Source organism: Schistocerca serialis, unplaced genomic scaffold, assembly GCF_023864345.2.
Source record: "Schistocerca serialis cubense isolate TAMUIC-IGC-003099 unplaced genomic scaffold, iqSchSeri2.2 HiC_scaffold_1458, whole genome shotgun sequence".
Lineage (NCBI taxonomy): Eukaryota > Metazoa > Arthropoda > Insecta > Orthoptera > Acrididae > Schistocerca > Schistocerca serialis.
In genome coordinates, this window is record NW_026047689.1 from 222,097 (window position 1) to 233,678 (window position 11,582).

The following is an 11,582-nucleotide window of genomic DNA, read 5'->3' on the forward strand; positions in this document are numbered from 1 at the left end:
GTCATCCACACGAGTGCTAAAAGAAACTCGTTAAACTTCCGTTACACGATAAATGAGTCTAATCTAAAAGCTGTAAATTCAACTAAATACCTACGTATTTCAGTAAAGAACAACTTAAATCGGAAGGAACACATATAAAATGTTGTGGGGAAGGATAACGAAAGACTGCGTTTTATTGGCAGGACACTTACATGATGTAACAGACCTACTAAGGCGACTGCCTACACCACTCTTGTCCGTCTGCTTTTAGAATACTGCTGCACGGTGTGGGATCCTTACCAGATAGGACTGACGGAGTACATTGAAAAAGTTCAAGGAAAGACAGCACGTTTTGTATTGTCTCGAAATATGGGAGAGAGTGTCACAGAAATTATACACGACTTGGGCTGGAGATCATTAAAAGAAATGCGTTTTTCATTGCAACGGAATCTTCTCACGAAATTCCAATCACCAACATTCTCCTCCGATGCGAAAATATTTTGTTGACACCGACCTACATAGAGCGGAACGATCACCAAGATAAAACAAGGGAAATCAGAGCTCATACGGAAAGATATAAGTGTTCATTCTTCCCACGTGCTATGCGAGATTGGAATAATGAATTGCGAAGGTGGTTCGATGAACCCTCAGCCAGGCACTTAAATATGATTTGCAGAGTATCGATGTAGATGTAGAAGTTCTGTAATGCTGTCTGCTTACTGCAGTAGCCAGTTGATCGGCTAAGACAGAGCAGCGAGTGAATGTTTTCTTACTGAGTTGATGCTGTCCCCCACGACGTGTAGTTCCACAGCCGTTGCGACGTTCATATCTGTCAGTAGTTATTGCGCCTGGGCCTATTAACACAACAATATTTGAAGACGAGTGTTAATGGTCTCTTCGCCGCGCTGGCAATTTCGTTGTAGTGATTTTGGTCCGGTGACCGAAATCAGGTGCTTGCTTCGTTGGCTGTCTGTCGGTTGGCCTGCCTTCCGATTTAGAGACTGTTGGTCAGGCTGCCTTTCTCGCCTAAACGGGCATTAGTGTTACGATCCCAGGCTAACCGTTGGAAACTTCTGAGGGCCGTTCCTTGTGTGCTACATAGTAATTTCCCTGTTTGGGTTTTAGTTATTTTATTGATGTGAGGCCTTCAGCTGAGTTTTAATATTTCTTAAATTAATTTCCTCGTTTTGCCCTTTTGCATGAAATGTTTTAAGATAAAGCTTTGTGCCTTTTAAATTTAAACTCTTTTCTAGGCCTTTAGCCGTTGAACAATTTGTTTGATATGTGGCCTTCAGCCAAGTATCAATATCACCTAAAATTAATGTTTTTACCTTGTCCTTAAGGCATGGGATTTTTATTTTTGTATAGGGGCCTTCAGCCTAATTTTGTATGAAAATTTTTAAGATAAGGCTTTCTGCCTTTTAAAATTCAAACTCTTCTTTCTAGGGCTTAAGCCATTACATTATTTACTGATGTGCTTCCTTCAGCCAAGTTTCAATATCTCTTAAATTAATGTTGTTGTCTTGCCCTTTTACATGAAATATTTTAAGATAGCTACTTCTGCCTTTTGATGGTAACTCTCCTTATTGTTTTACATGCAGCCTCCAGCCAAGTTCCAGTTAAATTAAATTGCTAAGACCTTCAGCCTCTTTCGGTTGAGGATTTAGAAAATATTTTAGGGTGAAACCTCCAGAAGAACCTTGTCGTGACGCCATCTGCATTGCGAAAATATTCTGGACAATTTACCTTTTTGGATCCCTGGGAATGGACTGTCAAGGTGGAAGTGACCGTAGAATAAGTTACAGAGGGATAACATTCTATGACTTGGAGCTTTGAATTCCTAAGTTTGGTTGTAGTTGGAAAGCTAGGGAGTCTAAAAACGGAACTGCAAAGACCCAGTGTAGATACAGTGGGGGTCATTGATGTGAAATAGAAGAAAGCAAAGGATTTGTCATAAGACACATTGGGGTAATATCAACAGCAAATTGTATAATGGAATTCGTTATAAATAGGAAAGCAGGGGAGTGTGTGGGCTACTGTGAACTGCTCAATGACAGAGTTTTTCTCACCAGATTCGATATCAAAAATGGTTCAAATGGCTCTGAGCACTATGGGACTTAACATCTGAGATATCAGTCCCCTAGAACTTAGAACTACTTAAACCTAACTAACCTAAGGACATCACACACATCCATGCCCGAGGCAGGATTCGAACCTGCGACCGTAGCGGTCGCGCGGTTCCAGACTGAAGCACCTAGAACCCCTCGGCCACACCGGCCGGCGATTCGACATCAAACGAACACCGACAACAGTAGTTCAGGTACAGATGGCAACGACACATGAAATGGAGAAAAGAGAGGAAGCATGGAATTGAAATGCGATTGTGGAGGAAAGAAAAGAAGAAATTGTCATGGGGATTATGGGTTTGGCACAGTGATGAGAGAGGTAAACGTCTAGTTGAATTATGCAGTCAAATTGAAATGGTAATAACGAATACTCTGTTCAGGAATCATGTGAGGAAAAATATGCATGGAAAATACCCAGGGACACTGAAGGATTCGAGCTGGATTACTTCATGGTCAGACAGAGATTGCGACATCAGATATTGGAACGTAAGGTGTACCCAGATGTACACAAAGATTTAATAATTATGAAGAGTAGAGTGACGTTTAGCAGAATCGTCCAGAAGAATCAGCATAGAAGGATGTAGCATCATGCAGTAATGAAAAATGATGAGATGTGCTTGAAGTTAATGAACGATGTGTAAACGGCGGTAAGGAATATCACAGTAGGCTATTTAATTGAAGAGGAGTGGACATCTCTAGAACGTAAAATCATAGGTGGTGGACAGATAAACACAGATAAAAGGAAGCTAACTTCGAAGAAACCTTGAGTAACTGTAGAAAGACTGCAACTGATCAACAAAATAAGAAAGCATGTAAATGTTCAGAGAAAGACAGGAATAAAGCTACGTTCACTGAGGTGGCAAGAGTCGTGGGATACCTCCTAATGTCATGTCAGACCTCCTTGTGCGCAACCTAGAACAACAACTTGAGGTGGTGGGGACCCAAGAAGTCGTTGGAAGTCCCCTGTAAAAATACATTGCCAGGCTGCCTCTATAGCCATCCACAACTACGAAAGTGTTCCTGCTGCAAGATTTTGTACAAGAACTGACCTCTCTATTATGTCCAATAAATCATCGGTGGGATTCATGATGCGCAATCCGGGTGGCCAAATCATTTACACCAGTTGTCCACAATGTTCCGCAAATCAATCGTGGACAGTTGTCGCCCACGGACATTAAATCGCTGATTGAGAAAATTGAGTCAACAAATGGCTGAAAATAGTCTCCAAGTAGGTAACCTTAACCATTTCCAGTCAATGATTCGTTCAGTTGGGCGAGAGGTCCCAGCCCATTCCACGTAAGCACATAGCATGCCATTACAGAGCCAACACCATTTTGCACAGGCCCTTTTTGGCAAGTTGAGTCCAATGCTTCGTGGGTTCTACGCCACACTTGAACATTACAATCAGCTCTCACCAACTGAATCCGAGGCTTATCTGACCAGGCCACGCTTTTCCAGTCGTCTAGCCTTCAACCATTATGGTCACGAGACCAGGAAAGGAATTGCGGGTGGTAACATACTGGTAGTGAAGTCACTCGCATTGGTCATCTGTTGCCACAGCACTTAACGGAAAATTTGGCGCATTGTCCCAGTGGATACGTTCGTCGTATATTCTACATTGATTTCTGCGGTTATTTCACAAAGTATTGCTTGTCTCTTAGCACCGACCACTACATGCACAAGCCGCTGCTTTTGGTCGTTGTATGAAGGCTGTTAGCCACAGCATTCACTGTGATGAGAGATAATGCCTGATATTTAGTATTCTTGGGACACCCTTGGCATTGTGTATCCTGGAATATTGAATTCCCTAACGATTTCCGATATGGGATGTCCTATGCATCTACCTCCAACTACTATTTGGTGTTGAAAGTTAATCCCCACTGTGTGGCCATAATCACGACGGAGACCCGTTCACACGAATCACCTGAGTTCATATGACAGCTCTGCCAATGCACTGCACTTTTGTACCTTGTGTGTGTGACACTGCCGCTGTCTGTATATGTGCACACCACTATTGAATGGCTTGTCACCTCAGTGTAGGCCAATTAGAAATGACATATGTGGGACGTGCCGCGTAGACTAGGTGAAACAACTGCAGAAAAATTGTGAAAAAACTAAAAAGAAACAGTCTTTTGCAGGACTGACAAATAATATAGAAAAATCTAAATTACAAACACCATGGGAATTCCACTGCCAGCCTCAGCAGACAGAGCACATAGGTGGAAAGATTACACTGAGAGCCTCTACGAATAGGGACCTTGTTCGATGATTTGATGGAGGAAGGAATCTGTGTCGACAGGGAAGATATACAGGATCTACTATTAGAGCCAGTAGTTTAAAGAACTCTGGATGATTTGACAACAAATAAAACTGACAGGGTACCTAGCGCTTCATCAGGACTACTAAGTTCATTGGGTAAAGTGGAAACCAAACGACAATTCAAGTTGGAGAGTAGAATCTGTGAGTTGGCGACATACCATCACTCTTTTACAAAAATATCATCCACATATTTCCCAAGATAGCAAGGGCAGATAAGTGTGAGGACTAGTGCGCAATCACCTTTCTTACTCATGCATCCAAGCTGCCGACGAGAATGATATACGGAAAAAGTGAAAAGAAAATTGAGAAACTGTCAAATGACGGTCAGTTTGACTTTAGAAGAAGTAAAGGCACCAGAAACGGTGTTCGAAAGTTGTACGTTATAATGGAAGCAACTAAAAAGTTTTTTGACCTAGAAAAAGTGTTCGACATTATATAACTCTGCAAGATCTTCGAAAGTCTTATATAAATATGATTAAGTTACAGGGAAGGACGGGTAGGTTACAACATGCACAAGAACCAAGAGGGAACAGTAAGACTGGAAGATAAAGAACAAAGTGCTCAGATTAAGTGTGTAAGACAGGAGCAGTCTTTTGCCCCTGCTATTCCATCTACACATTCAAGAAGCTGTGATGGAAATATAATAAAAGTTCAAGGGTGGAATTAAAATTCGCGGTGAAAGGATGCCAATGAAAAATTTGGTTGATGACATTGCTATCCTCAGCGAAAGTGAATAGTTACAGGATCTGCTGATTGAATGGAGAGTCGGGTGAGCAAGGAATGTGAATTGAGAATGAACCACTAAAAGAAAATTCTACTGAGAAATAGTAGATGTCAGAAAACTTAACACTTAAATTGGTGGTCACGAAGTAGCCGATATTAAGAAATTCTGGAACCAAAATAACCCTTGATATACAAAGCCAGAAGGGCATGAGAAGCGTAGTAGCAAAGGCAATATGGGTACAACTAGCCAACATAATTCCGCTGCTATGAAACATTTATGTTTGGATTACTACTTCGTATGATATTGAACGGTGGACAGTGGCAAAAAACCGGAACTGAGGAGACTAGGAGCGTGTGAAATGTGGTGATAGAGAAAAGTGTTGAAAATTAGGTGGACTTGTCAGATATGGAATGAGGGAGTACTCTCCAGAATCAGCGATATACGGAATCACTGGCAAGACGAAGGAGATGTATAGCGTAAAGACTGAAGGTAAAGACAGAGATTGAAATACATCCAACAATTAATTGAGTGTGTAGGGTGTAAGTGCTACTTTCAGATGAAGGTTGGTGCAAGAGAGGAATTCGTGGCAGGCCACATCAAACCGAGTAGAAAACTACTGGCTAAAATAATCTCATTTGACAGATTAATAGAATGTATCTGTACTTAATTGTCTTTACTTCATAAAGGAAGTGCTACATATTATTCCTGAGCATGCAACACGCAGTTCGTAGTATCAAAATGTAGGTGTTTATGTCACATGTAAATAACATGGCCCGTTTCTCAGTAGACATTCAGTTTCATCGACGGTATATGGACACGTATTAGAGAAAATTAATAAAGGGTGTGTTAAAGTTTCATCTCTATCAAGGCTTTTATTCTGCTGAGGGAACTTTGAGTAATGGGTGTGAAATTATATGGAGAAATGAGAACCCAATATTCTTCAACGTTGGCGCTTCAGTCTCCAGCGAAGCCAGCTTCTAACTCATCCCAGAGCAATTGCATTGGATTTAGCTCGGAATTCTGGACGGACAGTACATTCATATAAAGCTGTTGTCCAAAAATTGTTGCCTGACAGGTAATGATTTATGATAAGAAGCACTGTCTTGCTAACGCAAACAATGTTGATCTACAGTGTGCAGTACACAAAGCTGGGAAACGTGCTTGCAATTCTGTCGAATTTAGTGTTCTCTTAAGCTCAATAGGGGAATGATACCATAACCATGGAAATATGCCGATAATTTAACGCCATCTCCTCTCTCCTTCACTTCTGACGTTACACAAGATGGCAGGTAACAGTTATCAGCCAAAAACAGAGCCTTCTATCGGATTGCCACAGGTGGTTCATCTGTGCAGACCATTCGTTTCCATTCATCCATTGCCCAGTGGCGTCACGCATTTCACCAATTTTAGTGTTGCGTAGCACTGACTGCAGAAATGTGTGCCTCATTGGGGGGGGGGGGGGGGGTGGCTCGACCATTTTACAACATTCTTTTTACCTCCCTATGCACAGTCGTTGTGCTGGCTGCAGTGCTTGATGCGACTTTTTACAGCGACCCTCCATAAAGCTTCATGGTCTCTGTCCATCAGTATATGCCGCCTCTACCTTTTGCTATGGTTGTTGCTCTGCATTTGCACTTCACAAAAGCGTCTCCAAAAGTCGCCTAGAGCTACTGTGTAAGGGTCGAAACATTCCTGGTACATTTGTTACTCAGGTGACATCCAGTGTCTAGTGCACATTCAAAGTCCCTAACCCCCGTGATGGACCCATTCTGCTATTTCTGGTTCTGTACTGACGACACAAGTCTCTCTGCCTCCTTTTATACTAGCGGATCGGCCTCTAATTACACTTGTTGGCCAGACACACATTAGATAGAGGTATCTAGATACTTTTGAGCTGAGAGTGTAGCGTATCTCGCAGCCTATCCCTGATGTTATTCGATCTGTATGTTGAGCAAGCTGTAAAGGAAACAAGAGAAAAATTTACATTAGGAATTAGAAGCCATGGAGAAGAAACAAAAACTTTGACGTTTGCCAATGACATTGTAATTCTGTCACAGACAGCAAAGGGCCTGGAAGACCAGTTGAATGGAATGGATAGTGTCTTGAGAGGAGGATATAAGATGAACATTAGCAAAAGCGAAACGAGGATAAAGGAATGCAGTCAAATCGGCTGATGCCGATGGAATTAAATTAGGAAATGAGACACTTAAAGTAGTAAACGAGTAAAGCTATTTGGGAAGCAAAATAACTGATCTTGGTCGAAGGAGAGAGGATATAAAATGTATACTGGCAATGGCAGAAGAAGTGTTTCAGAAGAAGAGAAATTAGTTAACATCGAGTATAGATTTAAGTGTCAGGAAGTCTTTTCTGAAAGTTTTTCTATCGAGTGTAGCCCTCTATAGAAGTGAAAGATGGACAAGAAACGATGTAAACAAGAAGGGAATAGAAGAGAAATGCAGTGCTACAGAAGAATGCTGAAGATTAGATGGGTAGATCAGGTAACTAATGAAGAGATACTGGACAGAATTGGAGAGAAGAAGAATTTGTGGTACTACTTGACTACAAGATGGGATCGGTTGGTAGGGCATGTTCAGAGGCATCAAGGGATTACCAACTTAGTACTGGAGGGCAGCGTGGAGGATAAATGTCGTAGAGGGAGACCAAAAGATGAATACACAAGGCAAATTCAGAAGGATGTCGGTTGCAGAAGTTACTTGTCGTTGAAGAAGCTTGCACAGGCTAGAGTAGTATGGAGAACAGCATCAGAGCTGTCTCTGGACAGAAGACCACAACATCAACAGCAATATACCTAAATGTTGTCAGGTCTTTAGTGTCATAAGAACGTAGGATTCCGCGGCCGGTGTCATAGTGATTAAAATTCTTCTGGGTATTATGCCGCGTCATTGCTAAAAACTAACAACAATAATAAACTAAAACCGACGTTCCGGCCCAATCACTAGGTCTTTAGTATGTTTACGAAGCCAACACGCAGCTCGGCTAGTAATTTGAATGGTATAAAAAGCGCGTGAAATTTGATGTACCCCGGTGTCCAAAATTAAAGCAACAAATGGAAATTTTACAAGGTTGCGTATATTTTGCCATAAAATAGTAGAAACAGGTGATAGTAAAATAGAAACGATGTAAAATATAAAAACATGAACAGCTACAAAATGCACAAAGGTAGATAAAAATGTTCACCTTTTTTTTAAAACTTAACCGATTTGCACACAAAATTCGACAACTGGTTAATGTTTTCAGCATCGGGTGTGACCACCTCTGACTCATACAAGCCTGGCAGTGACAGGGAAAGCTGTGAATGATGTCATCGATCTCATGTGGAGGCAATTACACTATTCTTATTGCAGAGCTACTCGCAAGTCTTATAGAATTCCCAGAATGAGATTTTCACTCTGCAGCGGAGTGTACGCTGATATGATACTTCCTGGCAGATTAAAACCGTGTGCCGGACCGAAACTCGAACTTGGGACCTTTGCCTGGTAGAGCACTTGCCCGCGAAAGGCAAAGGTCCCGAGTTCGAGTTTCGGTCCGGCACACAGTTTTAATCTGCCAGGAAGTTTCTTATAGAATTGTTGGTGGAAGCTTATGTGATGCAACCCATCTCCCTAGTGTGTCCCCGGCATGCTCTATGGGATTCAAATTGGGAGATCGAGCGAACCACCCCATACGTGCAATATCTTCTATTCCCAAGAAAACGTCAATCACCTGATCTCTATGAGGCTTAGCATTATCGTCCAACAATACGAAGTCTACGGCAGAGCACCTCGCAAAAACCGCATATGAGGTCCCAAGATCTCGTCGCGATACCTGACAGGAGTTAAACCTAGCCGATTCACCCGTACAACATCATGAAGAGGTGTTCGAGTAGTCAACATCAGGGGTAATCCTCAATATCAGTCTTTTACAAAGCTGTTTGGTTTCCGAAATCGTGTTCCGCATTCCCTCCATATGCAAATCCGTCGAGAATCACTCTACAGAGTGTATTGGAACTCACCTGTGAAAAGGACGTGGACTATTTGCTCGGCCATCTAGGTGGCATGTTGACGACTTTAACATTTATTTCTGTGAAGATGTGTCAGAGGTACATATACAACAGGTCTCTGACAATAAAGGCCACTCTGCTGATGCCTTCTGTATAACGTCTACCTCGATTCAACACACCCAGTGCATGCTGCGAGGTTATATGGCAGTTGCCATGCAGTTGCAAGGCGGTGCTGTGATGCCCTTTTAGCCAGATAACGGTTCTTTCTTTCTGGTATCACACGTGCTGGGTCCTGCCCCCGTCTTTGAGATACAGTTTCTGTCTCTACAAACTGTCCCCACATCTGAGAAACAACAGAGCGCAGGGAGCCTGGTAGGCGTCTTCTCTGTACCATACTCCACCGTCTGTGACTGTGTCTACAGCGATTGTGGATGTGGGACTACCCAGCAAACACTACCCCATTTTGTAGTTTCACTGACTTCATCGTTGTAGTTGTTCATTGACTGGAATGCCAGCTACCATGCAGAACACCATGGTTCAGGCATCTGCTGACAGTTGGTATGAATACATTGGAATGAGACACACGATGCGGAAATCGCAGTTTGTTGCTTTAACTTTGGACACCAGTCTATTGTGGTAAACTTCTTGGAGAGATGAGTTGTTGGAACTCATCACAGTTCTGCGATAGTGCTTCGTCCTCAGATATGTGTGTTGAGAGAAATTTGTAAGTATCTTTCTTTTGTTGTAGGGATCTTTCCGGAGAAGAGAAGGGCAAGATGCTGATCGTGGCAGCTAAGGAGGGGTCAGTGAGCAAGGTGCGAACTTTGGTGGCGATGGGGGCGGACGTAGAGGCGAAGGACGACGACAAGTGGACAGCACTGCACTGGGCAGCAAGGAGGGGACACGTGGAGGTGGTGAGGCGTTTGCTGGAGGATGGAGCAGATGTCAACGCCAGGGACCGCTGGCAGAACACACCTCTGCACATGGCTGCATGGATAGGCAATGCGGCTGTGGTGCGGCTGCTGGCAGCATCCTCTGCCGACCCCAACGCCAGGGATCAAAGTGGGATCACACCACTGCACTATGCGGCACGGCGTGGACACGCAGATGCGGCGACTGCGCTACTGGAGGCAGGGGCCGACAGGGAAGTCAGGAATGACGATGGGGACACGCCGCTGGCCCTAGCCGAGCGGATCAACCACCAGCGGCTCACATACATCCTAGGATCAAGTTCAGTGTAATGCAAACGAATCTGGAGTAAAATGAATAAAGCTTTCTATGCGACCTCTGCTACTTTTAAGATAAAGAATTAAGAAAATCCTGCAGTCTTGCTTTGCACCCATATTTACATAGTACATACAACGACCCCAGTACCATTACAACAAGAATGCTTCTAGACTACTACAGGTAAAAGGTGGGGCACTCCTTTTGCTGAAAATTCAAAAGAAATTGAATAATTCTCGATTACTTATAAACACCAGGTTTCTACAGTATTTTATTAGTGGAAAATGCTTTTTAGGTGCATTTTTGGTGCTATGTGGAACTTCTATAAAATGAGAAAATTAATAGAAGTTTTTGAAATGCCTGGGCTAACAGGACAGAGCAGATTAGGTTGTGGAAAGGGGCCATAATAAGTTGCTGTCAGTTTCACTCAAAATACAAACTTTACTCATCAACACACACAATATTACAACAAGGATGCAAACCACTCAAAACTTTAATCGACCTCCTTTGATTAACCTTAGACCGGCTGATGGCCATACTCAAAATCCAAGACACAAGACCTAAGTAAGAAATTGAAATACAAGCTTCTTCTGGAGCTTCCACCCAAGAATATTTTCGAAATCTTCAATCCAAACAGGCTGAAGGACTTAGAAATTTAATTTTAATTGACCTTGGCTCGAGGCTGCATATTAAGAAATAAGAAGAGTTTAAATCAAAAAGCAGAAGGCCTTATCTGAAAACAAAAGCATAACAATCTTATGCCTTAAGGGCAAGACAAGAGCATTAATTTACGAGACATTAAAACTCGGCTGGAGGCTGCACATCTGCAAATACACTCCCGGAAATTGAAATAAGAACACCGTGAATTCATTGTCCCAGGAAGGGGAAACTTTATTGACACATTCCTGGGGTCAGATACATCACATGATCACACTGACAGAACCACAGGCACATAGACACAGGCAACAGAGCATGCACAATGTCGGCACTAGTACTGTGTATATCCACTTTTCGCAGCAATGCAGGCTGCTATTCTCCCATGGAGACGATCGTAGAGATGCTGGATGTAGTCCTGTGGAACGGCTTGCCATGCCATTTCCACCTGGCGCCTCAGTTGGACCAGCGTTCGTGCTGGACGTGCAGACCGCGTGAGACGACGCTTCATCCAGTCCCAAACATGCTCAATGGGGGACAGATCCGGAGATCTTGC

At 42.9% G+C, this 11,582-nt stretch overlaps 1 protein-coding gene across 2 annotated transcripts in view; it reads left to right on the forward strand.

The window, feature by feature from the left end:
- LOC126443340 (ankyrin-3-like) overlaps positions 1 to 10,432 on the forward strand; it is a 54,939-nt gene extending 44,507 nt beyond the window's left edge. For both annotated transcript variants that reach the window (XM_050090934.1, XM_050090935.1), the window contains exon 6: positions 9,897 to 10,432. In XM_050090934.1, the coding sequence (XP_049946891.1) occupies positions 9,897 to 10,389 (493 nt within the window). In that variant the 3' untranslated portion in view covers positions 10,390 to 10,432. The remainder of the gene's footprint in view (positions 1 to 9,896) is intronic.
- The last annotated feature ends 1,150 nt before the right edge of the window (positions 10,433 to 11,582 follow it).